The sequence below is a fragment of the Phoxinus phoxinus genome, assembly GCF_949152265.1.
Source record: "Phoxinus phoxinus genome assembly, chromosome: 14".
NCBI classification, from domain to species: domain Eukaryota; kingdom Metazoa; phylum Chordata; class Actinopteri; order Cypriniformes; family Leuciscidae; genus Phoxinus; species Phoxinus phoxinus.
This window is the reverse complement of record NC_136889.1, coordinates 13,908,338-13,936,204: the sequence shown is the minus strand read 5'-3', so window position 1 is coordinate 13,936,204 and position 27,867 is coordinate 13,908,338. Positions and strand designations below refer to the sequence as shown.

Genomic DNA, 27,867 nt, shown 5'->3' with positions numbered 1-27,867 from the left:
ATGTCTCTCTCCTGCTCTCTCTCAGGCTCTGGAGGAAGAGTTCACACGTAAACTGCAAGAACAGGAAGTCTTCTTTAAAATGAGTGGAGAGTCTGAATGCCTCAATCCCACCACCCAGAGCAGAGTTTCTAAATTCTACCCTATTCCCAGTGTCCACTCCTCCGGCTCTTAACCTCCACCACTGAGCTTTATTTAAAGCGAGGAAGTGCTGTTCTAGTCATGTGTCCATTGGCCTTTCAAAGGTATGAGATCAGAATAGATGCATGGGTTTGAAATGACATTTCTGAGAGTTAGAAAGCTAACAATAATGAAGGACAAACCTTATGCATTACCTTGACATGCTTTTTTCCACATTGAATCCAATGGATTAACATTTTAGTTTCCTGTATCTTGTCTTCTGGTCATGTTAATTTGTGCTTAAAACATTAGCGCAAATTAACCGTGAATACACTCAGGCAATATCATCTTGTCTTTGTGGAATACATTCATGAAACAGCCTTAATAAGGGTCACATGATGAAAAGCCCATAACAAACATAAAATCACAGACAGAGTATTTAACTTAAGTGGTGAGAGATCACATTTAAACACTCGAGTCACTGGTACACAAGCTTCAGTTCTGTTATGGTTTTGTATCAGCTGTTATATGTTGTATTTTTGTATCCTCTGAGTTTTGCCTATTCTGTTTTTAATCTCCATGCAAAGTTGCTTTTAAAACGTACTACTCTATTTAACTTTTACTCTTTGCTTTATGGTTAAAGATATTTGCAGTCAAGGAATGTAACCCATAAGTTGACATTGCACACTTAAAAACAAATTGAACATATGCAGTAGTGATCTCTTTAATGCATTAGGAAGGAAATTGTGCCCAAATATTTGTATACGATGATGTCATTTCTCATTTGGCATGTCACTTTGTGGTCCAGAGTAGCCGAGTTTATTTTTTTTTTATGAGCAAATTAATTTCACGTATTTGAAGGAGAGTAGGGCAGTCTTTGCCGCCTTGAATGTTTCATATATGGTGGTAAAAGGTTATTTATGGATTTAACTGAAGTTGAACGTTTTTATTGTTCGTTCTTTTTCCTGTTTCATCAAAATATGAGGGGAATATGAACTTGCACGTTACATTGTTTATTTTAATTTTAGGTTTTCTTTTTATTGAAGGACACATACTTTTGATAGTCAAATGTAGAGCAGAATGTTGAATGGCCCATTGCAGTCTGCAAAAGTTGAATTGGGAAGACATGAACATTTCTCACCGTTACTGAGGACTTTTCATCTGATTTAAGCTTTATTTTTGATAACCTGTTTTGTGTAAGAAATCACACATCTGTATCTTAGCCATATTATGACATGCTGTTGCTCATATACTTTTTGCATGCTGAGAGAAATCCCAAATGCTGTACTTTACCAGAGACATGAACTCTTTGAACAGGTTTTAAAAGTTGGCATTTGCACAAACAGGATATTTGTCCAGAGATATCCCAGTGTCATACTGCTGAACAGTGACCTTAACCTCTCGCAGCACTTTGATGGAATATCTGATGCATTTTTGAGGTCAATTTATGTATCGAAACGCTTGTCCATTGATATACTGTAAATAAAACTCATTGTATTTTCTTTGATTTATTGGTGTTTATTTTCTAAACATGGTGCAGTTTGGTTCATTTCAAATCATACTCTTTGTTAAAGATTCAGTGGCTCTTGTAAAGTGAGTCATGTTACATCACATGGTCTATCTCAGGCGCTTAAGATACTTATTTGTTTGGCGTATCATCAGTTACATTCTGATTTGATTTTTGTGTGTTTGCATTGCAAGACTTCACCATATAGACACATTTATATAATACAATAATACAAAAATTAAATCATAAAATAAAGGCAATTACAAAGTCCACAATTGGATAAAGAAAGTACATTTTAAGTGCTAAATGCATAATAATGAAGACTAAAACTGATGTCTTAAACCCATGCTAGTAAAGCTGAAAATTTTGAATGTATGAATTAAAATATTGCATGCATTGGTTTGAATATAAAACTGTATATAGTGTGATAAAAATAGGAACCAAACAAGCCTCTAAACTGTGTTACTTCATAAGGAGAGGCTAGTTTATGGATTTATCTTTTTAAAGATTTGTTTTCGCTGTCAGTGCATCCACGAAAGTGTGCTGCTGCAAAAGCCCTTACACACCAGTGGTCCGTACCCATCTCCCAGTCTGGATATCACCTGTTCAACATGGAGAGAGATGCATGTCAGAGGGACTGCTGGATCCAGTGCTGCCTTCAAATACGTCATTGAGGATTTTTAGATGCTGGTTGATGTGACGTAATAACTTTTAATATATTGAATGTATAGTTGTAACATCATGCTAGGATATATGATGAGTATACTATTCTAACCTTTTTCACCCTTTTCTTCCCTCGGTCTCTCCAGTCCTCTTTGTCCCGGGAGGCCTGGTATCCCTGAGCTCCCGGTTTCCCCTGTAGATCACATACAAACCATACAGCTTAATATTCACAGCTCTTCACTTTCATGTTTAATCGGGCAGCCCTTTAGCTGGCTTCCTGTTTGATTTAGTCCAGAATGGCTAAATCAATGACTGGTACCTTTGTCTCCTTTAGGTCCTGGGTATCCTCTGTCCCCTTTGTGTCCTGGCCTGCCAGGAGGCCCTGGGATGGTCCCATATGCTAAAAAGATAATGTTTAGGCAAAAATAAATAATAATACAAGCCAAATGCTGTAACAAAATATATAATCGGCATATGTGAGTAAAAGTAGACACTGACTTCTAAAGAAGTCCATGAGGTCTGCAGTCACGTTCCCATAGGCACCAATCACACGGCTGTACCCGGGTGGGCCAGGAGGACCAGGAGGCCCGGCGGGTCCTTGGATCCTTCCTGCTTGTGTTCTCCAGTATCCCTCTGTCAGGTCCTGTAGTAGACCTTGATCTAATGGAAAAGAGTGACATGGGTTTGCTTATTATCCCTGTGATGGACTGGCCATCAGTTCACGGTGTTTCCCTGACCAGGGCCCAAAAAGCTGGGATTAACTCCAGCATCCCTGCAAACACTACTTAGGACAAGCGGTTTGGAAAAATGGACGGATTTGCTTTTTATCTCAGTGCTTCGTTAAACTCTTTTCTTTTTTTTCTTTTTTTTTTTTTTTTAGACACACCATCGCCAGATACTCGTAGTACCAAACTAAGCCAACACATAGTAGTGGAGTTTTTGAATGAATCATAGGGATGAAAAATAGGGACAAGCACAACGCTTGTAATTCATAATTGAATGTGACGGGGCAACAAAAACATTCACAGAGCTTTTTAAGGCATATTAGGCAAACAATTACAAGTCAAATGTGTGCATATTTTAAAAATATTTGCATTGTTAAAATGGATTACTTTAAAATAAATGTATTTTTATATTTTTGCCTTTAAATTCTTTACTTGTTTAATTTCCTTAAATAAAAGTCCCTTACACCCATTATCATTACCCTCCTCCTAAACACTGGTTTGTTCCTCCCCACTGTTCAAGACATGGGGCTTCATTTATAAAATGTTGCGTAGAAACCGTCCTACATTTGACCTTACGATCATTTCTCAAATGTGAGTATGTGTGATTCGGAGAACGAACGTACACACACACAAAAAAAAACGTTTGTACGTCTCTCTTCCAAATGTGAAATATTGACACAACTGACACTGGTAGGTCACATGACAATGACAACACAACAAATATAGAAGATTTGAATTACATTCATACTAAATAGAACATAATTTTTAAAAAGTTGTGAATTAATTATGTAGAAGAAGTACTAATGGAATAGAACAAATCACCTAAATGAATGATGCAATGGCTTACTTGAAAGACAGTCACTTGTTTTGGACTAAATATCAGCACTTGTGACAAAACGCTTACTTAAAATGATTACTCTATTCTTTTGCTGCATTGTATGTGTGGATATTTCTTTCAGAAATACAAATTTAAGTTACTTTTACAGCTTTATTTTGAATATAACTGTGGTGCATAGGACTTGAACGATGCTGTACTCACTTTTAATGTAATCAGTTACTTTTATTGCAACATTGGAGTAGTCCACTGGTTCACTGATCTCAGTGCCAAAGCGGTGTTGGCTTCTGGCATTCTGATAACTGTGTCCGGGGTCACCACGTTCACCCTTCTGACCAGGGGGACCGGGAGGCCCAGGGGGACTGTGAACATAGCGCCTCATAGTGTCACCTGAAAAAAATTAAATGATTTATTGATGTGGTAAAAGTGTTTTCAGAAACTGATGAGACAAATCTGGGAGATCAACAAGTCATGCATTCAACTTTCAGAATCTAGAATGGAGTGAGATCAATTGTTAAATCAGTCAGACATCCGCCAAGTGAATGTGTCCAATGTAAAGTTACACTGAGGTGTCAGTTTCTGGATTAGAGCATGTGGTGAGTGACACTCACTGTTCAAGTAATCCTGCAGCTCAGCACGGATCTGTTCTCGCGCAGAAGATCCTGTATATGATACCAGGCCCCTAGTGTCACCTGGAGGACCCTGGGGTCCTGGTGGACCTGGAGGTCCCCTAAAACCAGACTCTAAATACCACAGAATCACATAATGATTTTTTGTAACATTGCAGGTAAGGCCCTATTTACACCTGGCATTAAGCTGGGTTTTTGTCTATCCATTTACAAGTGGACAGCATTAAACACAAGTGTAAACATGGTCAAAAACAATTTGAGCTTGTCCACTTTCAACTGCTTCCAAAGTATAGTCAAAAACGTATGCGACTGGACCGCTTTCATAGTGTAGTAGATGCTCAATGTGTTCGCCAAACAGCCAAAAAGACTGCCTGCTCTCCACCCACTGACCTAACTTGTGAGAGTCATAACACAAGTGTGACGGGATAATGGTGGAAGGTCCACACAAAGAGGTCACAGGAGACTTATTTAAAATGCATGTTAAGCAGTAATTAATGTAAACGATAATGCATCTCGGTTGACCACTTGTGGTTGGAGAACTGAAAACACATCCTGATACCAGGGGTAAAACGGGCCTCAGACAGTAGAATAAAACTCATCGGACAACTCACTCTGCAGGTAGAGCTGGATGTCCTCCAGTTTGTAACCCGAGATTGCAGAGGAGCTGCCTCCGGTGGCACCAGGCGGACCAGGGGGTCCCTGTATTCCTTGAGGACCAGGGGGCCCTGGACGTCCAACGCCTCCCCCGAGCCCTGACCCTTCAAAGGGGACACATTCAAGGGGAATATAAGAAAAGGAAACCCTTCGCAAGTGCATGCACTGTTATAAACACATAATGAAAAATTATTTTGAAAAATGAAAAAGGGCATTTTAAAAAGAATCACATACTCTGAATAAGAGCTGTTATGTCGCTGTAGGTAGCACCTGCTTGGCCAGGTGGGCCAGGAGGGCCTGGTGGTCCAGGTCTGCTTGTCATCCCCTGCTCTAAAAACAAATTCACAAATGACATTGGACTTACCCCAGACAACAAAATAGTGTCGGCCCAGATCTGGCCCACATCTGGTACATGTTGATTCCACGTGTACCGGATCTGGGCCGACACTATGTTGCTGTCTGGGACAAAATCTCAATCTATTGAAGCTTTAACATAGAATTCGGGTTGAAGACACACCATTCATTATTCTGATTGCATAGTTTGCCACTTCCTGTGCATTAAAGGTGCTAGCACTAATCCCCGGTGAACCCGATGGTCCTGGAGGGCCAACCACATAACGCCTCACGTCTTCTCCTGAGCACAAGAAAGTCACTGGGTCAGTTCTCAGATTCAAGACTCAAAAGGCTGTTTATACATAAGTGGATCTGATATGGTTTACTCACTCTGTAAAAGGGAAATGATGTAGTCAGCAGTTAAACTTCCAGGTGGGCCAGGGGGGCCAGGAAGTCCTGGAGGACCTTGAGCACCTTGGCTAATAATGCTACCACTGATTCCAGAGCCTGAAACAAAAGTATATATTTTACTACGAATGCAGCAGGAGAAACAGAAATACATTTGAAACGGCGCAGATTACATCTTAACTTACGCTGAATGTAAGCGATAACCCGAGATGAAATGTCCTCTACAGACATTGAAGCTCCAGGTGGACCTGGTGGACCTCGTGGGCCCTGAATACTAGACAAATGCTGCCTCATGCTGTCACCTGTGGAAAGAACGTCTCGGTTACGGATGTAACCCTCGTTCCCTGAGTAGGGAACGGAGACGTTACGTCGAAATGACGACGAATGGGGTTCGCTTAGAAGCCTATCCTCTTCGAATATTAATAAAACGAGCCAATGGCAAGCAAATGCCATGGGTCTGCTGAATTTGCATAGCGTAACTCCGCCCCACAGTGTGGGTATATAAGGAAGTGAGCCGGCAACATGCAGATATGTTTCTTCGCTGAAGGAGCCAAGCTGAACTCAGGCTGTTCCAGCGGTACAGCGGAAGTGGCAGGAAGACGTAACGTCTCCGTTCCCTACTCAGGGAACGAGGGTTACATCCGTAACCGAGACGTTCCCTTTCGTAGTCACTTCGAGTTACGTCGAAATGACGACGAATGGGGTTCCCAGTCCAATCACGCCACCTCGGCTGTCTTCCAGTGCCCTGCGTAAGTCTGAGCTCCCTGTCGTGAGACTAGCACGGACGAAGGACTCCTACTTAACACAGGAATACCAAGGTACACTGGGAAGCATATCACAGTGGAAATATGCAATCAGTGCCCGCCCGAAGGGGGGGGACTTAAGAAAACACATATGACCCGGAGGGGGGTGCATACGGATAACACTGGGGTGTCCAGCCCGTAGGGTGGAGTATTTCAACCCCAGGGGTGGCAGACTGGCTTGCCAAGGGAAAGACACATGCTCGAAGGAGGCTTACAGTGGAAATACACACGTGGGGGTCGCCCAGCGGGGGAACCATGCACATGGTGGCACCTAGCCAACGCGAAAGCTGCCGGAGGCATAACTCTGGCGTTGACGTCAACAGCGCTGGAGGAACTCAGGGCTTATCAGGCTCACCTGAGGAGAATATCGCACGTATCCAGTCCGTGGAGTGGAATGGCGAGCAAGCGAAGACACCTGAGCGGGTCCTAGCACCGGCTGGTTGAAGCGAGTACTCGGGAGGACACTGGCTCCACTCGGAGATTGTAGAATCTGGCGAATGTGTTGGGTGTCGCCCAGCCTGCAGCTCTGCAGATGTCTGTTAGCGAGGCGCCATGCGCTAGAGCCCAAGAGGAGGCCACACTCCGGGTGGAGTGGGCCGTCACACCAAGGGGGCACGGTCGACCTTGCTGCTGGTAAGCCAAAGCAATGGCGTCCACTATCCAGTGAGACAACCTTTGCTTGGAGAGAGCCCTTCCCTTCAGCTTCCCACCATAACAGACAAAGAGCTGGTCTGAGGTCCTGAAACATTGCGTTCTGTCTACGTAAGCACGGAGGGCGCGTACTGGACAGAGCAATGCCAAGGCTGGGTCTGCCTCCTCCAGGGGCAGCGCTTGCAGGTTCACCACCTGGTCCCGGAAGGGAGTGGTGGGAACCTTGGGCACATATCCAGGCCGGGGTCTCAGGATCACGTGAGAAAAGGCCGGCCCGAATTCCAGGCACGCTTCGTCTACAGAAAATGCGTGCAGGTCCCCTACCCTCTTGATGGAGGCCAGAGCAACCAGGAGCGCTGTCTTAATTGACAGGAACTTAAGCTCCACTGATTGCAGAGGCTCAAAGGGAGCACTCTGCAGGGCAGTTAGTACCACTGAGAGGTCCCAAGAGGGAACGAGAGGAGGGCGAGGAGGCTGTAGTCTCCTCGCTCCTCTCAGGAACCTGATGACCAGGTCGTGCTTTCCCACGGACTTACCATCAACTGCGTCGTGATGTGCGGCGATAGCGGCAACATATACTTTCAGGGTGGAGGGAGACAGCCTTCGCTCCAACCCATCCTGCAGGAAGGAAAGCACGACACTGATCGGGCATGATCTGGGGTCTTCTGAGTGAGAAGAGCACCAAGAGACGAAGAGGTTCCACTTCAACGCGTAGGCATGTCTAGTGGACGACGCTCTAGCGGAAGTGATGGTAGCCACCACCGCTGGTGGTAGGGTACTCAAACCTGCCTCGTCCCGTCCAGGAGCCACACGTGGAGGTTCCAGAGATCGGGACGAGGGTGCCAAAGGGTGCCCCGTCCCTGAGAAAGGAGGTCCTTCCTCAGAGGAATTGGCCAGGGAGGTGCTGTCGCGAGGAGTACAAGTTCGGAGAACCAGGTTCGGGTGGGCCAGTGCGGCGCAACCAATATGACCTGCTCCTCGTCCTCCCTGATCTTGCACAGGGTCTGTGCAAGAAGGCTCACTGGGGGAAACGCATATTTGCGGAGGCCCCGGGGCCAGCTGTGCGCCAGAGCGTCCGTGCCGAGCGTGCCCTCGGTCAGGGAGTAAAACTGGGCGCAGTGGGACGAGTCGTGGGAGGCAAACAGGTCTACCTGTGCGTCCCCGAACTGATCCCAAATCAGCTGGACCGCCTGGGGATGGAGTCTCCATTCTCCAGGAAGAGGCTGAAGCCGTGAGAGCTCGTCGGCTGCACAGTTCAGGTCTCCCGGAATATAAATGGCTCGAAGCGACCTCAGATGCTTCTGACTCCATAAGAGGAGGTGGCGGGCGAGTTGCGACATACGGCGGGAGCGTAGACCACCTTGTCGGTTGATGTACGCTACTGTCGCGGTATTGTCTGATCGGACTAGTACGTGCTGGTTCTTGAGCAGCGCCCGGAAGCGGTGCAGAGCGAGACGTACTGCCAGCAACTCGAGGCAATTGACATGCCATAGGCGGTGGGGTCCTGTCCAGGAGCCCGCGGCAGCATGTCCATTGCACATGGCACCCCAGCCCGTGGAGGAGGCATCCGTTGACACAACAACATGCCTGGAAACTCGTTCTAAGGGCACTCCGGCCCGTAGAAAGCTGAGGTTCGTCCACGGGGAGAAGGTCTGACGGCAGGTCGGAGTAACTGGTACTCGGAGCTTGCCCTGGTGCCATGCCCACCTCGGGACTCGATCGTGAAGCCAGTGCTGAAGCGGTCTCATATGAAGCAATCCGAGCGGCGTTACCGCGGCTGCAGATGCCATATGCCCCAGGAGCCTCTGAAAAAGTTTCAGTGGAACCGCACTCTTGCTCTGGATTTGTCTCAGGCAAGTCAGCAGTGACTGCGCGCGCTCGCTCGTAAGCTGCGCGCACATGGCGACCGAGTCGATTTCCATACCGAGAAAAGAGATCCTCTGCACGGGGCAAAGTTTGCTCTTCTCCCAGTTGACCCGAAGGCCCAGACGGACTAGGTGCCGGAGCACTAGGTCCCTGTGTTCGCAAACCTGGTCCCGAGAGTGAGCTAGGATTAGCCAGTCGTCGAGATAATTCAGGATGCGAACCCCGTGTTGCCGTAGCGGCACAAGGGCTGCCTCGACGACCTTCGTGAAGACGCGAGGAGACAGGGCCAGCCCGAATGGGAGGACCGCGTACTGGTATGCCTGCCCCTCGAAAGCAAACCGTAGAAACGGCCTGTGTCGAGGAAGAATGGAGACATGAAAGTAGGCGTCCTTCAGGTCGATCGCTGCAAACCAATCCTGTGGCTGCACACATTCGAAAATGCGCTTGGCCGTGAGCATCTTGAACGGAAGCCTGTGAAGGGAACGGTTCAAGACGCGCAGATCCAGGATTGGTCGTAACCCACCGGTTTTCTTGGGGACAATGAAGTAGGGGCTGTAGAAGCCGGACCTCATTGCGGCTGGAGGGACAGTCTCGATCGCACCCTTCGCCAGCAGGGTGGCGACCTCCGCTCTCATGACAGGGGCATTGCCACCGACCATAGTGAAGCGGACTCCCCTGAAGCGGGGAGGAGACCGCGCGAACTGAATCGCATAGCCGAGCCTGATGGTCCGCGCGAGCCAGCGGGACAGGTTGGGAAGCTCTAACCAGGCTCCCAAGGACTGTGCCAGCGGGGTCATGCGGACGACAGACGTCCCCGCGGGGGTGCAGCGAAGCGGAATGACCGGCCCGGACGTGGGTGGCATAGCGGCCCGGTGTGGGGGCACGGTCATTAGCCGCGTCCTGCCAGAGGGAGCCAGGGAAGGACCAGCGTTCCACGGGGGCGTGCTCTGGCAGGGGTCTGGCGACAGAAGGGGATGAGAGCGGCGGGGCCCGTGGGCGGCGCGCACTGTCATTCCCTTCTGGGGGCTCAGAGATGGGGATATCAGTTCTTTCTTTAACCACATTAGGGTGCTGCCCACCCGTGGGTGAGCAGCGGGGAGTGGAGAACAAAGGATTCTCCCCCGGCCCTCCACCGGGGGAAGGAGTGGTCCTGCTACCATCTCCTGAGAAGAACTGATGGCCATCTCTGAGCAGCCCGTCTCAGGAGCGCCGCTTGGCCTGGCGTTTAGCGGGGCGCGGGGCTGGAGAGGGCTGGGGCGCCTGCCTGCGGCGTCCTCCACGACGCGGCCCGGGTGAAGGCTGCTGCTGGGGCCGTGCGGGAGGGGCGGGAGCCGCGGGAGGGCGCCCTCGGCGGCGAGCAGGCTGAGGCGTCTGAACCGACGGCTGGGTGGAGGCAGCAGCGGGCCGTCGGGGCAGAATATGACGAATAGCCTCAGTCTGCTTCTGGGCGGTTGAAAACTGTTGGGCAAAATCTTCAACCGCTCCGCCGAAGAGGCCAGCCTGGGATATGGGGGCGTCAAGCAGACGAGTCCGCTCAGCGTCCCTCATATCGGCCAGGTTGAGCCAGAGGTGTCTCTCCTGGACCACACTAGTGGACATCACCTGGCCCAGGGAGCGTGCGGTCACTTTCGTCGCCCGGAGAGCGAGGTCAGTGGCGGCACGCAGCTCATTGAAGAGCCCTGGGTCAGTCCTCCCCTCGTGCATGTCCCTGAGCATCTGGGCCTGGTAGACCTGCAGAGTGGCCATGGCATGCAATGAGGCGGCTGCCTGCCCCGCAGCTCTATAGGTCTTCGCCACCAGGGTCGACGAAAACCTACAGGCCTTGGAGGGGTGCTTAGGATCACCACGGGAAGAAGCACTCTGTGGACACAGTTGCATCGCAACAGAGCGTTCAACCATAGGCACCCCAGTGTACCCGTAAACAGCCGCCTGATCGAGAGGAGGAAAGGCGGAGGAGGTCGCCGAGCGATCACGGGAAGACAAGGGTGTCTTCCAGGACCTCGAGACCTCCTCATGCACATCCGGGAAGAAAGGCATTGGGGTTGGACGCCGACGTGAATCGGCGGCCGCGCCCAAAAACCAATCGTCCAGACGCGAGCGCTCGGGGCAGGGTGGCGGACTGCACTCTAACCCGATGCTCGCGGCTGCCCGGGAAAGCATGGCCGTCAGCTCGGGATCAGGATCGGGCAATGCTGACGCGCCCGGAGGCGGCAGCACAGCCGACCCCTCATCTCCCGAGGACTCCTGCCCACCTTGTGATGCTGTGATCGACATAGCATCGTCATTAGGAGCGCCAGACGGCGCACTCGGTCCGCCGCCGACCGTTGGCCGGGACTGATCGAGCGCATCATCTGGTCGGCTCGCGGGTTGCGGCACTTGAGAGGGGGATGTGGCCCGAGGACGAATCGTCGGTTGTTGTTGCCACACCGTCACCCTCAGGTCACCCTGGCCACCAGCCGAAGTACCAGCTCTATTACTAGAGGGGGTAGATCGGGGTGTGGATGAGGGGACTCTCACTCTTTCGAGATCACTGAGTCTCGACCGTAGTGTCGCGATGGTCATGTTTCCGCAATGAAAACATGAGTCATCCACAAGCGCTGCTTTGGCGTGCTCTAAGCCCAAACACGCAAAACAGCGATTGTGCCCATCTAAATCAGACAGCCAGTGACCACAACCAGAAGGGCACGGGCGATGCATCTTTAAAAAGACGTGCCACGCGCTTTGCTCTTTTAGAGAGAAGGAGAAATCCCCGCAGATGCTGAAGCGACCAGGGAGAGAACACACACACACTGGCAGATCACTGCTCAGATCGCAGGGAATGTGCACTCGCTGGAACTCGCTGTCACACCAACACCTGGAGGGAAGCTCGTCTCGAAGAGGAATAGAGATGATACTCAGGATGGCTTGTGGAGTGAAGGATAAACTTGGCTCCGAAAGCGAAAACATATCTGCATGTTGCCGGCTCACTTCCTTATATACCCACACTGTGGGGCGGAGTTACGCTATGCAAATTCAGCAGACCCATGGCATTTGCTTGCCATTGGCTCGTTTTATTAATATTCGAAGAGGATAGGCTTCTAAGCGAACCCCATTCGTCGTCATTTCGACGTAACTCGAAGTGACTACGAAAGGGAACATGACACATTCATGAGGAAATGACCTTCAGGAGAAGGAATGTGATCCTCCAAATAAACAGGTACTCACTTTGCATATACTCCATGATGTAACGCTGATAGTCTGAAGCAGAATGAGATCCACTGGAATGACCTGTAGCACCAGGTGGACCAGGAGGTCCTGGAGGACCAGGCCGCCCCTGGGGCCCGACTGCAACTGCTCCTGATCCAGAGACTGATGACAATGTGATACAGAGAGTTACGCCATTGTTTTGCTTTGGAAAACTCATCTACTAATCTATTAATGGTGCAACTGGAGGTCAGTGTTATTCCCAAACAGCTCTAGTGGGTCCATTATATTTTTCCAAAATGAGGTATCCCACACTGAGGTATCCAACTTTTTAAAGTTTATATTATTGAATATGGTTTTATTTTCGGTGACAGCTAACAAAATGCTCAGTTTTAAAAAAAATCACTAAAGAGGTAAAGACAAGTCAATAGCTTAAAGGGTTAGTTCACCCAAAAAGAAAAAAAATATCCTAATTTGTGTTTTGAAGATGAATAAACGTTTATGGGTTTGTCATGACATGAGGGTGAGTAATTGATGACAACATTTAAATTTGGGGGTGAACTATTCCTTTAATACATATCCAGTACATCATCCTAAGATTTACCTCTTGACTCTCCTTGTGATGCTGAAAAACCTGGTACTCCAGGATCCCCTGAAAAATTATAAAAAAAATGATTGTACTGTAGATAATAATATACCTGAATACAATGTATCATCTTTAAAGTTATTTACCTTTACGGCCCTCTCGTCCAGGCAGTCCAGGAGGCCCTGGAGGACCAGGTGGCCCTTGAGCGACACCGTACTCCGAGACTAAAGAGTAAAATAAAGATTGATTCAATATTTATTATAGCTTTTATGAACACTTAAAAACTGTTCCTCTTTGTGCCAGATGTTTTATAATCTATTTACAATATTTCAATGAACAGCAAATTAAAAGTTGTAGAGGCTAAGTGCCATAAACCAACTAAACACAGGCACACAAAATATAATTAAAACTGACTCATTATTGACTAAATATGTTGTTTTGAGTTTTAATGTTAATGAATCTGTCAACAGAAGAAAAAAATAACTTACTAACTCTACCAGGACTCCCTGGAAGGCCAGGCTGACCTGATTCCCCTAAAAAAGAATATCACTATTATAAGGCATGTGGTGATCCATCTGAGTATTTGATGTGTTTTACGGTTCATTTTAATTCTTGTGACCCAAATTCAGAATTAGTTGGAGAAGAAACCCTTACCTTGATATCCTCTCTGACCTTGGGCACCTGAAGTTTACATATATAGCATTATATATCTGATAATAGTTAAACTACTCTCTGACATCACATTTCACATTCATGGTGTTTTCACTGACGATAGGTTGGAAGAAAGGTACTAAGAATCAACAAAACTCCAGTTGTAGGTAAGACTCACCTGTCGCTCCTTTAGGCCCTGTGGGTCCTGGCGGCCCAGGTGGTCCCGCAAAAAATGTTCCTGTGTAGGCAGCATTTGTAAATCTGTGAGCCTTCAAAAACCACAAAACCATTACAATAATGTATAATACCAGGCATATGCTGTAATCCAACCTGAATTAGGCACAAAGTTTCCTGGATCTCCCTTGTCTCCTTTAGGACCAGGTCTGCCATATCCTATTACACAGTAACAGAAGCGTTGAGAAAAGTATGCCATTATAGAGTATGAGTTAGTAGTAGAGTGAGATGTACAATTGGCCAAAAAATTAAAGATGTCATATTTTGTGTAAAGTACTGCTTTACGTCATCTTACCTGCTGAGCCTGGCAAACCTGGTGGTCCCTGTGGACCTGCTCTGGAATCTCCTATTGGAGATTAAAAATTAACATCTAAAATTGTTTTTTAATATCCATAACTTTAACAGTTCATGAGCTTCAAAAAGACTAAATGTGGCAACAACAAAAAAACTTGTTTCATGGATAATGTTACTTTACCTGCACGTCCAGGAGGCCCTGGGGGACCAGGAGGACCTGGTGGTCCAGTAACAGCAACATTTCCAGCCCCATACTGTCCTAAAAATTACAGACATACAAGCATTATGTTAATGCATTCTATAAGCTCCTAATGTTTAAGTTAGATTGTTCAAATAAAGACTTACTTTCTGCACGCGTTGAAACCAAAGTCTCACCAGTGTTCACAACAATACCCGCTTCTCCTTGATCTCCCTTATCACCTTTAAGACCTGCACAAAAATCGAGGTGGATGCATGGATGCATGGAAAGTCATTTGATAATAATTAATATTTTACTCATATTATAGCAATAATAAATAGCAACACCGGATACAAAATGCAATTTTACCAGGCTGACCAGGATGTCCAGCAGGGCCAACGGGACCTAGCATTACAAAACAGACGTGTCATAAAGTCACATTATAAATATATAGTTGTATCTAAACGGTGTAAATAGTTTAAGTAGGCTATGTCATTCAGTGTATTTTTTTAAATTAAATATTCACACATTTATGTAGACAGGCAAGTTGTCATTATTAATAATAATGTGTTTAATCAACAAACTTGTAAAATCAACACTCCTGGTACAATGAGTTTACTGGTTAACAGGAGGAATGTATTTTGATTTGGTTGAATTTTTTATCAGGGTTTTGTTTGGTTGTTTTTAACAGTTTATGATTATGAGCATACCTGAGAGTCCTGGAAAGCCAGTTGGGCCAGGAGGACCAGGGATTCCAGGCGGTCCTGGGATTGCCACTGAGCTAGAACCTGCTGCAAAATCAAGCAGTTTTGCACTTCAGTTTTACTCACAATTCACATTCACAACACTTCACTTGCTTCACTTAATCTTACCTGCATTGATCACTCTTCCAGCCGCACCAGTCTCACCTGTCAACGTTTTAAGATTATTTATCAGGACATTGATATGCATAGTTCTAATGGTAATGTCCAATAATAAAACAAAATATGCAGCTAAAAATAGAAGACTTCAAAAAGCAGCTAAACATTGATCCTATATTCTATTTCACTAATACTGATGTTCTCACTCAAGCACCTTTAGCTCCAGGTTGACCGGGATTGCCAGGTAGGCCTATGACAAAAGAAAACAAACAATGATCACCATTATAGCTTCATACATAGTTGAGAAATATTAAAACAATCTTAATTGCACAAAAATAAAACGCATAACTTGGGTAGAGAATATAATGAAGTTTAATTGACAGGTTACCTGGAGGTCCTTGAATCCCTGGAGTTCCTGATTCAAAGAGAACAGAAGAAAAAGATAGAGAATCAAACTCAATGCACTATCAAATTTGAGTTTATATTAACATTATCACATGGTGAATGTTGGGAACTGTGCTATAACCATGCAGCTCCAGATCATTTTCTAAGAATGAGGATCCTGTTTTTCTACATGCTTTTATACCTGGCTGCCCAGAATCAGCAAGTGGCCCAGGTGGTCCTCTGATTCCTGGCAAGCCAATTGAGCCTGACTCACCTAGATATTAACAAAATGATACACAATACAGATTTGCAGATTGAAAAGCATTCTTTAGTTTGAAATCATCAAATTCTGACAATGCCACTCACCTCTTTGGCCCTTTTCACCATCAGCTCCTTGAGCCCCTATATGAAATGACAGAATTACTATCTGGGGACTTATTTTACACCAATACAAGATTAGCATTACAGAGGTCCAGGTAATAATGGAGCTTTAATCTGTGCCACGCAACTGAGTGTAAATATACAATTTATTGATATTATATAGGCTATATTTAGTGATATTATTTGGGGGGAAATCGCTTTAGATAACAAAAAATCACAAACAATTTCTGGAGATTTTTCATGGATTTCCTTTCCTAACTATTCGAGACAGACTTTATTTACACTATCGTATAAATAAATGTTTGGGGTTGGTACGATTTTGGTATCTTATGTAAAATAAAGTAGCACAAACCCCAAACTTTTGAACGGTAGTGTGATTTCTAAAGCTTGCACTCTCACTTGCACCCACATAATGAAAATACAATAATATTTTTAGAGATTTGACGATTCGAAATCCCATGTATGCTTATATATATATACAGGCAATCCATGAAAAACATTTTTACTCTGACAATCCCAATCCACACTTTTCTTCCTATCACTCCTATGGCTGTTCTTTAGGTGTTCTAATAATAAAATGGCAAAAGAAGAATTACCTGCTGCTCCTTTAGCTCCTTTCTCACCAGCTGGTCCCTGTCGTCCTGCAGCACCGGGAATACCTGATGAAGGGTACAGTGATTTAACCCTGAATCAAATATTTGTGAACATGGCTCAACTGAATCAAGTTCTTTGATACGGCTCAGTCTAAACATACCTGGCAATCCATTAACTCCTATATCACCATGATCACCTGATACAAAACACACATAATTTTACTTGAATTCACATTGACTTCATTAATGTTAGGCTGATATATAATTGGTTACAAACCTTTACTTCCAGGTGGACCAGAAAGTCCTCTATCACCTGTAAATGCAAAAAAAATTTTTTTATCTGTAAACATTACGATTTTATGTAGGCTTTGTAAAAATGCACCAAGTTTACACCGGGCTACACACCTTTAGGTCCGACAGTGCCAGGTTCCCCTCTAAAGCCTTGAGGGCCTTGTTCACCTGCACAAAAAGTGTTTTTCACATGTAATGTCATTATATGATGAAAACAAATACACAATGGCACTAAAATAGTTCAAAGAAAGAGTTGATTACCATGTAAACCACTAGCACCTGTTGAAAAACAGACAAAAAGAGAACAAAGATCAAACACATACTTATATTTCATTACTGCCTAATGATTATGTAGGCTAAACATTTATACATATGTGACCCTGGATCACAAAAGCAGTCACGAGTAGCACAGGTATATTTGTCGCAATAGCCAACAATATATTGTATGGGTCAAAATTATCGATTTTTCTTTTATGCCAAAAATCATTAGGTTATTAAGTAAAGATCATGTTCCATGAAGATATTTAGTAAATTTCCTACCGTAAATATATAAAACATTTATTTTTGTGAGTGAATGCAGCACAATCGCGAACATAAATGGACAACTTTAAAGGCGATTTTCTCAATGTTTAGATTTTTTTGCACCATCAGATTCCAGATTTTCTAATTGTTGTATCTCGGCCAAATATTGTCCTCCTAACAAACAATATATGGAAAGTTTATTTATTTAGCTTTCAGATGATGTATACATCTCAATTTCAAACAATTGACCCATGTGACTGGTTTTGTCAATCAGGGACATATATTATACATATTTATACATAAGTATATATTTTCATGCCAATGCATTTGCACAATGACTCACATCTTAAAACATACTGTATCCGCTTTATGACCCAAATGAAAACAACAACAATAACAATAATAATATAAATTGTGTTTTGTGTTGACCTTTAGGCCCAGGTGCGCCAGCTTGACCAGGAGAGCCAGGAATACCTAAAACGAACAGATACACAAACACATTGTAAATATGATCAAAACAGAAGCTTAAATCTCAAATTTATGTTGTGTATAAGAACTTAAATTGTGTGAATTAAGTAAGAATTAAATGCTAAGATCATGTTTCAAAAGCCAAATTCTCAAAACATTCAGTAGCTTACCCTTTTCACCCTTCTCTCCTGCTCCAGGAGGTCCTGGGTCTCCACGGGGTCCAGGTTGACCATCTCTTCCCCTGAATCCTGGAGGTCCTTCTGCACCATGTTCACCTGTCACATACATTCTAGTTTACAACTTTAGCATACAAGTTTCCATGAGGCAACATAGAAAAGGTTCATGCTTTTTTCAGAAAGAGTAAGAGCATTAACAGAACCGAGTCAAGTGTTCACAGTAGAAATGTGTCTTATATGCTTCCTAAATGTAGCAATGGACTATAGGCTGTAATCTGGAGTGTATGAATGGAGGAAATACAGGAGTGTGGGACTAACTGATTTGTTAGTGCTTCAGCAATAGCACCTGATAGCTTCAGCATTTATGGACTGCATCTAAATCTGATCCTCTAAGCCTTAACTTTTGGGATAATTGTAGATTTAAACAGAATGGATGATCGTGATTCCAGAAAATAAAAGCATTGTGTAACGTTTCAGGTACCTGCACTTCCTTTCCCCCCTTTTTGTCCTTCCCTTCCTGGATTTCCTGGCATACCTGGTGGACCTACAGATACAAAAAATATATATTTTTTGCTGCACAACTGTTAAGACTTTAGTTCTACAAGAGGACCAAGCATTGTTCTTACCTGGCAGCCCTGGAAAACCGTTGTCTCCTGAAAAACAGGTTAGAAAAAAATCATGTTTACAACTGTACGCATATCAATATAAACAGATAGAAAGTTAATTGAATTTACAGATAGCATAATTGATTTTAAAACTGTACAAACCCCTCGTTCCTGGAGATCCATTGTCACCTGAAAGTGGTGAAAAGAGTAAAGGTGTGGTTGTGATAGTGATAGGAAATCAGGTTGCTCTCTATTCAATCTGAATAGAAGTTATAAGTTCGGTTTGCTGTAATGTGTGCTCAGTAAAAACTGAATATCTGTACCTTTTGGGCCTGGAAGTCCTCTTTCAGCTTTACCTGAAGAAGCAAGTAAGGCTAGATACACACACAAAAAAATGTATAAGTATTGTGTTTGCATAATACATTTAATAATCAAAATAGATGCATTTCTATAAAATGTATGTTTCGATGTTTATGTGTGTTTGAGCAGAACTGTTTTCACTTGTACCTTTCATTGCTTCAGACTGCAGCTCTGCTCTCAGTATTTGCTGTACATTTCTCTGCAGTACAGAATTGTCCGAATAAACTGCAGAATCCAGTGAATTAACATATGCTGCTTTACTTCCAGCATCTTTATACATGTCAATGTCATCAATAGGAGCAGACAGACGACTTGTGCGGGCATTCATGGAGGAAGATATTCCCTCAAGAGCGCTGACACGAGACTTTAGTTTCTTTACCTCCTCAGCTTCAAGGAAAAGAGATTAGCAACAGATAAGAAGACTATATGCAACAGCACATATGTTTACTTAGCACATTTCTAATCTAGATATGTCAAAAACATATCAAATCTTACATAGAGCAATGAGTCCAAACAGAAGGCCGAGGAGCAGCAGGAGGCTGAGCAAAAAACCCAGCAGCCACTTCCACCAGGAACAGCAGTTTTGCCCACATCCACAGAAACCCCCTCCACACTTACAGTCATCCTCATCCTCAAACTTAGCCTTATGGATCTCTGACAGAACGCAAATATCAAGAGACAGGTGAGTCCAAGTTTTATACAGTGTGACTCTATACTGTATTATGTGCAATAGTTTCTCAAATAAAAAGTTTTACCTGCATAAGTAGCTTTATCTTTTGTTGACACTGACGTACACCCATCTTTGGAGGGATAATAAAAAAAAAATCACATTAATTAATTTAAAATCACATAATTCATTTTATATTAAACAATATAATGATATATGAAAATTAAGTCCCTTACAATGTGTGCCAGACTTCACAGGAACACTTTCAGAATAGCTGGTCATCATAGTTTCCTTCTTCACTGAAACATCTGAATATGACCCTTTAAAATCAATCAAGTTATTTAATATGTAGTGTTAGAGTAGGTCAAAAGTAAACATCAATCATTTTGTATTTTAAATCAGTTTAAAGGGATAGTTCCCCCAAAAATTTAAATTTTGTCATCATTTACTCACCCTCATGTTGTTCCAAACATGTATAAGTTTCTTTCTACTGTTGAACCCAAAATACAATATTTTAATGAATGTCAGACAGTTGCCATTGACTTCCATAGTAGGAATAAAAATACTATGGAAGTCAATGGGTGCCGTCAATCTGGTTCTGGTTCCCAACATTCTTTAAAATAAGTTATTTTGTGTTTAACAGGAGAAATTTTCTTTTTTTTGGGTGAACTATCAATCTCTAAAACACCGAATACAACATTCAATCCTGTGTTTACCTGCTGTCCCATTGGGGGCGCTGTTGGTAAAGTGCTTGCCACTGTCTTTGGTCAGGATAAGTTCCTCAGTGTCTCTCTTCACTGGAATGTTCTCCTTCTCCAGCGTCAGGTATCTCTTTGACACATTCTCATTAAGGGTCCTTGTACCAGTTCCTAAATGTGACACCAAGTCTTCTTGTTTATTATGTGACAATCGTTACGTCTTTTGAGAACTACAGTGTAACAATAAATCCTTTACTGAGTGACTATAACAAACACCTGCTGTGGAGACGCCTGTGCTAACAGCAAGAGTGCTGTTGGGACCCGAGGAATAATTCTTCTGCACACCATATCCTAGAAATACACACATAAACAAATAAATAATCATGTTTAAATGTCAAGTAGGCTATCTCTTTGACATATTCTCATTAAGGGTCCTTGTACCAGTTCCTAAATGTGACACCAAGTCTTCTTGTTTATTATGTGACAATCGCTACGTCTTTTGAGAACTACAGTGTAACAATAAATCCTTTGTGACTCAAACAAACACCTGCAGTGGAGACGCCTGTGCTAACAGCAAGAGTGCTGTTGGGACCCGAGGAATAATTCTTCTGCACACCATATCCTAGAAATACACACATAAACAAATAAATAATCATGTTTAAATGTCAAGTCTCTCTTTGCCACCTCTTTTAAAAGGACACAGTGACCCTGTTTAAACAATGATTACAAGCAATGATTTTTACGTGTCCTGATTAAATTAAAACATATTGTTAAATTGATAAAAAGTTAAGGTAAAAACTTTTACATAGTTGAAAGTTTCTTTTGAACTTTAGATTTTTTTTTCATGATATCTGAAGGATCCTGTGACTCTGAAGACTGGAGTAATGGTCGCTGAAAATTCAGCTTTGCCATCACATGAATAAATTACATTCATAAAACAGTTAATTTAAATTGTGATAATATTTCAAAATATTACTGTTTTACTGTATTTTTACCACATTTTTTAATGGCAGCCTAGTGTATGTTTATATCAATTATATTTATAAATTTCATAAAATGTTAGGATTTCTTTACCCAAAATAATTCATTTCAAAACAAATCATATGTGAGGCTTCGGCTTTGGGAAAAATATCTTTAAATTATCCAACTAAACTTTATAAACACTTTTGTTTATAAAAAAAAAAAAATTGTGAAAAACACAGTGACAATCCAGCATTGGCCCGACAGAGCAATTGACGATTCAATAATCTATCCCAAAACTGTCTCACATTGACCCTGGGCCATTCTTATTATTGAGCCCTGTTGTACAGAATATAAATATAACAAACACCTGCAGTGGAGACGCCTGTGCTAACAGCAAAAGTGCTGTTGGGACTTGTTGAATAATTATTCTGCACTCCATATCCTAAAGATACACACATAAACAAAGAAACATGCTTACAAGGATTGTTATTGTCTCAATGTCATTACAATTATTTAATATTATATGCCTCAGAGGATACCTGAGACTGTGTTAACTCCACTCGAAGTTAGAACTCCACTAGCAGGAGCTAAATTGTTGTGGAAGCCATACACTGTAAATCAAGAAGAAGAAGAAACATGTATTTGTAGATGTATATAAAAAAATACCATTGTATGTCTGTTAGAGGACTGTGTTTTCAATTGAATGTTTTGATGTGTTTTGATCAACACATTCTTGATGTAAATTCTTGATTTGAAAATAATAATTTCCAAAGTGTGATATTGAGGGATTTACATATTTATGTTCAAAGTTTGCCTCAATCAATTACTAGATTAATGACTTGCTCAATTCTCTGTATTGTCAGGTCAACAGTGATCAGCGATGCAGACCTGATAAGGAGGATGGTGATGTGCTGCTGACAAGCGAAGCTCCCGTTGACTTGTTGTTGGTGTTGCTGTGTAAGCCGTAAGCAGCACCAGCTCCTGTGGAAACTGTAGAGGGCAGTGTGGAGGAGTTCCATGTAGACGAGGCAAGGTCAGCGTCAAGAATAGTGCTGTCATATTGCTCGACTGAGAAAATTGAAAGGAGGTCTTAACGCTTTGGCAATGAGCAAAAGATCTCTATGCACAAGATGAACTGGGGAATTTGGGTTTTGAAAATAAATGGGCTCTGCACACCATAGGTCTGGTAGGAGTGTTAAATACAATGATATCTTGCAGTTTAATCAAGCTTTACTATCTGTCATCAGCCTGAGCTTTCCATACCTTGCTTGGTGGAGATCTTGGTGTCTAAGGTGGTGGCCTTGCGAGGTATAGGAAGAGGAGGGGAGGAGGAGGGAGAGCGTGTGGGGCTGACGCTGGCGGAGCGCGATCCCTTCAACAGCTTCTTCACATCATCCAGCTCAGTCCCTATAGCAATAGCACTGTATTAGTCACAAACTTCATGACTAAACATGCCTTTTACTTTCACTCTTTCAGGTGTTGAACAAAACTAAATATGTTCTGAGCTTTTTCCTTGAGCATCTGGGAAAAACATGTTAAATTAATTTGTAAACTTCCCAAGTTAAAAATGTATTACATATTTGTTTAATTTCACTTTTTGTTTTTTAATGCAGTTTAATTATCGTTGAGTGTTACATCTCTATTTATTTATTTAATAGAGAAATAGACAACATACATCTAGCTGAGGGAGATGCACTTTGCAGTCGGGTCCTGATTTCCGTCTCTAAAACAGACACAGAAAGAGAGATAATAATAGTGATAGAGAGAAAACAGTTTGAATTTTGAACATGATTGTCTTGTCATTATTTCAACACTAACACATACATTTAGCACATACTGTATATTTAATATATGGAACTGATCAGTAATGTCCCACGAACCAAGTGTTGAGACACATTGAACATCGTGCTGGTGTCCTTTAGTGTTTATTTTATGATAATGACGCCTGAAAATTACATTATAAAGCTTATTAGACTGCTACTTTTCAAATGAATAAATACACCGTCATGGCCAAAAGTATTGGCAGTGACATAAATTTTGTGTTTTGAAAAATGATATTTGAATTTTGAAAAATTTTGAAAAATGAAAAATGATCTCGAGCCACTTCATTATCACTCTCGCATTGTGACATGGTGCTCCGTCATGCTGGAAAATGCACGGATCACCAGCAAATTGTTGAATTGGAGAAGTTGCTCTTGCAGGACGTTTTGATACCGTTCTTTATTCACAGCAGTGTTTTTGGGCAGAATTGTGAAAGAGCCCACTCGTTTGGATAAAAAGCACCCATGGATGGTCTCAGGATGCTTCACTATTGGCACAACACAGGACACGTGGTAGCGTCCACCGTTTCTTCTCTGGACAATTGATTTTCCAGATGTCCCAAACAGTCAGAAGGGGGCTTCATAAGAGAAAATAACAATAATAAATAAACAATAATAAATAAAAGTCTTCTTGCACCAGTCCTCAGCTTCTTCCTGCATAATTTCAGTCTATCCTTTATGTATTTCTAGGAGAGAAGTGGCTTCTTTGCTGCCCTTCTTGACACCAGGCCGTTGTCCAAAAGTCTTGGCGTCACTGTGAGATGCACTCATACCCATCTGCTGCCAATATTGAGCAAGCTCTACACTGTTGGTGACACAATTCCGTAGCCAACTCCTCAGGAGGAGACGATCCTGGCACTTGCTGGACACTCTGGGATGTCTCTGGACACACAGTTGAAACTCTCTTTTTGATGTTTTGATGATCTGGTAATTGGTTCTTTCAGGTGCAATATTCTTTGCAGAAATGTCCTTGTATGTGAGGCTATTTAAAGGCAAAGCGATGATGGCTGCATGCCTTTCTTTGGAGGTAACCATTGTTAACACAAGAACACAATGATTGGAAGCACTTCTTCTCTCATTTTATAGCAAGTCTGCTCTTATCATACAATCATTTTGTAAACCAAGAGTGATTTTTTCTGACTAGTACTTGTTCAAACTTTCCCATGTGCTGATGATATGATTTGTAAAATTATGTTAACTGGCCGTTTTGGGCCAGTGCCAAAAAAAAAAAAAAAACTGAAATATGGGTTTTTGTGTTTATTTTTTGGCCAATTAAGCTTTTTGATATTTAAAATGCATCTGATCGGTCTGCACAATAATCTAGAAGCAATGTGAATCAACACCTCAACAACTAAAGCAGCTGACTTTATGAATATGAAACACAAAATATAAGTCAATGCCAATACTTAGTTCTAGCCACAGCTGTACATAGACATAGGATATTGATTTGAATGAACAAAGTTTCATCATGGACAATAGTAATTTTTCTGAAATATTCGACAGCTGAATGCTTCAATTGACGAATCAGAATCGGTTGTGTAATACATCATTGATAATGAAAGAATCAGGCCTAAATTAAAGATGTGTTTGGTAATTCAATGAATGAACTGTCCCTACTTCCTGACTGGGGAGTGGCCCACCATTTTTAGCCAATCAGAAACACTCCCTGTGAATTATGTCTGTGGTGGGCAGGGTTTTATACTTTTGGCCTTTTAAAAGTAAAAATGTTATAGGATAATAGTACTTGATTGGATGACCTATGCAAAGTAATTTAAATATTTGTATTAGTGTAAATAATCTCACCCCTGCTTTGACTCCTTCCTCTAGCTGAACCTGGAAATGAAACAAAAGCTGATATTTCTAGTCTCAACCACATCCTGTTAATCCTTTTAATGTCACTTACCAATGAGGGTCTTACCATAGTCTTTTCTTTTGATCTCTGGGGATGAGTTTTCACTTGAGCTTCCTGAAGTTTAAAAAAGGATTACATGCTGGTATAATGAAGGACTAACAAAAATGATTTAGTTTATTTATTTAAGGTTTCTCAGCTGTGACTAACCATCATAACGACGTGAATGAGTGCTTTTGCTTTTCCTCTCCAGAAACAAAGGGGAGTCTTGTGTTCTTCTCATGCCATCAGTGGAGCTGGATCTGACCCCCGACCCTGATCCAGATCCTGATCCTGATCCTGATCCTGATCCAGACCCAGATCCAGAGAAACTCTCAAATCCTCCAGAAGCACCACCTGCCTTCTTACTCTTACTCACAGATGACTCCTCTACCAGATATTCCCTTGATCCAGAGCCTAACCCTCCTGCACTCACCCCCACAGATGCTGAGTCACAGAAGCAGGGACAATTTTAGCCATTTACAAATTCTTAGAACATCTATAAGTTTATTCTGTCTTTGGTTATTTGAAATATCAAACTTTTGGCTTACAGAATGAGAAAAAAGAACTGCTGTTGTTTTGAGTCAAAATGTTCTTCTCCAGGCCAGGAGGACTGGAGGTGCTTGACATGCCCTTGTTGGCGGATGCACTGAAGCCTCCTGAGGGTAAAAAACAATAAACTGCAGCAATGTCCACTTTTACCTCAAATTAAAAAGATGCTCGTTACATTCACAGTATGACAAATAGGAAATTTAGGCATTGAATGTGAATAAAACACAACGAGAACACATAAAATACACATGGGAGGGGATAACTTACGTGGAGGTAAAGCTGTAATTCTTGTAGTAGAGATTGTTTCAGTGATGCCTGTGTTTTCAAAATACATGTCTTATAAATGTGAACAGTTCTTACTTTGACAGTCAAAAATATATAGCAGTATAAATACCACTGAATAAAACAGCCACTTCATTAGTCATCAGTGTAATAATCAAGCTTCTCAGTAACATTACAGAACCACTAGATGGCAGTGTTCTGAATTTAAAGATCTTCACAGACTATTTTGTTGCAGATTCACAGCAATTAAATACCATACTTTCTATGTTAAATACAGTCAAACTCGGGGCTAGAACTAAAGTGAGTGATCTGATCAAGCATCTTTACCTCTGTCTCCTGAACTTCCTCCTGGATAGTTTCTTTGCTGCCTTAAATCATCCATTCCATGCTAAATAAATATAGCAAAACGGTACAGATCATTAGGACAAGTTCGGTATTTTACACTTAAAGCCCTGTTTTCAGATCGTTTCTGATGAAATAAAACGGTTAAGATTTAAATTTGGACACATGCTGCTGGCCCGAGAATTTTCGGTTTCTGTGGTAGCACCCCCCTCCAGGTGCACTGGAACAATCCTTCCTAAAATACATTAAACTTTCGTTTACAAAGACGTGAAACTCACCAAGTGGTCAGGGGTGATCTTTGTAAACGAAAGTTTAATGCGTTTTAGGGAGGATTATTTTCATTGTAAAAAAAAAAGTTGTATTTCAAATGAATGGAGCTTCAAGATGTTTTTTTTTTTTTATCACAGATGAACTGTAGGATATAGCCTACTGTATCAAAAGAACTGCAAAACATATATTCCCAACTTAAATATTTCCCAACCTTAAATGTTAACATAGTATTAATCAATTAAACTTAATTTAGTGCAATGACAGAATCATTTGCATTTACATAATGATAAGAGTTTTATTGTATATGACTGAATGTCCTTCAAAATAAGTTTTAACAAGAAATGTAAAATGTGTGCACACTGATAAACGAAAGGATTTTGTTCTCTTTCTTGGCATATTCTTCTCAGATTTCAAGAATGGAAGACTATTCCAGACCATAGCCTATCCAAAAAGTGATTAAATGGCACATCCCCGTATTTAACTTTAATGTAGGCTATTTAACTGGAAAAAAACTGCCTACGGGACAATTACTGTACTTGTTCCAACAAAAGACTTGCAAGTACTAGTCTCATATTTACAGTGGAGAAAGTAAAGCAATTCATCACCACCCCACCCTCCTTACATCTTCAGTTTCAAATGCAAGAGCTAGTGTTTCCGTGCAAACCACAATACATGAAAAAGCTGAACACAGTGAATGGGCCCCCATAGACAAATAATGCCTTTATGTGTCCATGCGGTTCAGAACTCGATTCAGAATCAGCTAAGGGTTTAGCCTAACTTCTTTCCCACATACTGTGAAGTTTAGAATAAAACAAATAAACATTTACAAATATAATTAATAAAATGGCCCCTTATTTATCATTAAAACCATAAAGGTGTTTTGCTTTTAACTGTTTTAATCTGGTTTCCAGTTTCAAGTCAGGTGCGACCAAACCAAGATACAAAGAATTCTGATTGTTCACATCAGGATTTATAAATAAACAAGTATTTCTGGAGAGCAACAGATGGTTAGAATATAAGAAAACAATAATTTTAGAATCTTTAGAAATAATAATTACAGATCAATATGTAAATGTGTTTTACCTTCGATCCTTGAGAATCTGAAGAGAAAACTGTTTGCTGTCTGATGTTATAAAGTAAGTCCACTTAAGAGCTGTCTGTGAACTTCACTTGTGCAGTATGAATGTTGCTACCTGATTTCTAACGCTTTATTTCTGATTTTCTCTCTACTTTGATAGGCAAGCCTGCACATGACTCCTGGGTAGGATTTTATATGGAGCCACTCCCCTATCTTTTGGCATGTACACACAGACAGACTTTTAAAGAAGACAATACCCTCCGGAATCACAATTTTCATAATGTTCCTGCAAACTAAAGCTTTAGGACATGTTCAGGTGAACGCAGGTGTGGCTGGATGCGTTTTCTGTG

The 27,867-nt window shown here is 42.4% G+C and overlaps 2 protein-coding genes across 5 annotated transcripts in view; one reads left to right on the top strand and one right to left on the bottom strand.

The window, feature by feature from the left end:
- Positions 1 to 1,619, top strand: part of slka (STE20-like kinase a) — a 29,576-nt gene extending 27,957 nt beyond the window's left edge. For all 3 annotated transcript variants that reach the window (XM_079634574.1, XM_079634573.1, XM_079634572.1), the window contains one exon: positions 26 to 1,619. In XM_079634574.1, coding sequence (XP_079490700.1) covers positions 26 to 172 — 147 coding nt within the window. In that variant the 3' untranslated portion in view covers positions 173 to 1,619. The remainder of the gene's footprint in view (positions 1 to 25) is intronic.
- On the bottom strand, positions 1,614 to 27,851 carry col17a1b (collagen, type XVII, alpha 1b). 2 transcript variants are annotated; one of them, XM_079634570.1, is made up of 58 exons: positions 27,523 to 27,851; positions 26,155 to 26,215; positions 25,813 to 25,860; positions 25,545 to 25,652; positions 25,165 to 25,440; positions 25,024 to 25,071; positions 24,909 to 24,938; positions 22,961 to 23,008; positions 22,549 to 22,692; positions 22,174 to 22,353; positions 21,825 to 21,896; positions 21,653 to 21,727; positions 20,870 to 20,944; positions 20,599 to 20,673; positions 20,341 to 20,493; positions 19,861 to 19,944; positions 19,713 to 19,757; positions 19,453 to 19,611; positions 19,105 to 19,344; positions 18,921 to 18,971; positions 18,760 to 18,786; positions 18,619 to 18,645; positions 18,474 to 18,536; positions 17,987 to 18,091; positions 17,778 to 17,822; positions 17,088 to 17,105; positions 16,941 to 16,994; positions 16,813 to 16,848; positions 16,697 to 16,732; positions 16,539 to 16,601; positions 15,928 to 15,963; positions 15,764 to 15,835; positions 15,566 to 15,592; positions 15,392 to 15,427; positions 15,190 to 15,225; positions 15,028 to 15,108; positions 14,687 to 14,722; positions 14,485 to 14,568; positions 14,321 to 14,398; positions 14,141 to 14,191; positions 13,942 to 14,004; positions 13,790 to 13,849; positions 13,615 to 13,641; positions 13,449 to 13,493; positions 13,107 to 13,184; positions 12,979 to 13,026; positions 12,396 to 12,539; positions 6,057 to 6,173; positions 5,854 to 5,970; positions 5,648 to 5,764; positions 5,365 to 5,460; positions 5,088 to 5,234; positions 4,459 to 4,590; positions 4,052 to 4,237; positions 2,786 to 2,947; positions 2,607 to 2,687; positions 2,400 to 2,480; positions 1,614 to 2,226 (listed from the first exon to the last, which is right to left on the bottom strand). In XM_079634570.1, exons 2-58 carry the CDS (start codon positions 26,207 to 26,209, stop codon positions 2,183 to 2,185), a joined length of 4,722 nt encoding a protein of 1,573 aa, XP_079490696.1. In that variant the 5' UTR covers positions 26,210 to 26,215; positions 27,523 to 27,851; the 3' UTR covers positions 1,614 to 2,182. The 2 variants fall into 2 exon arrangements, with proteins under 2 accessions (XP_079490696.1, XP_079490697.1); XM_079634571.1 differs by lacking the exon at positions 20,870 to 20,944 and having other exon boundaries at positions 27,523 to 27,679.
- Between the last annotated feature and the right edge of the window lie 16 nt (positions 27,852 to 27,867).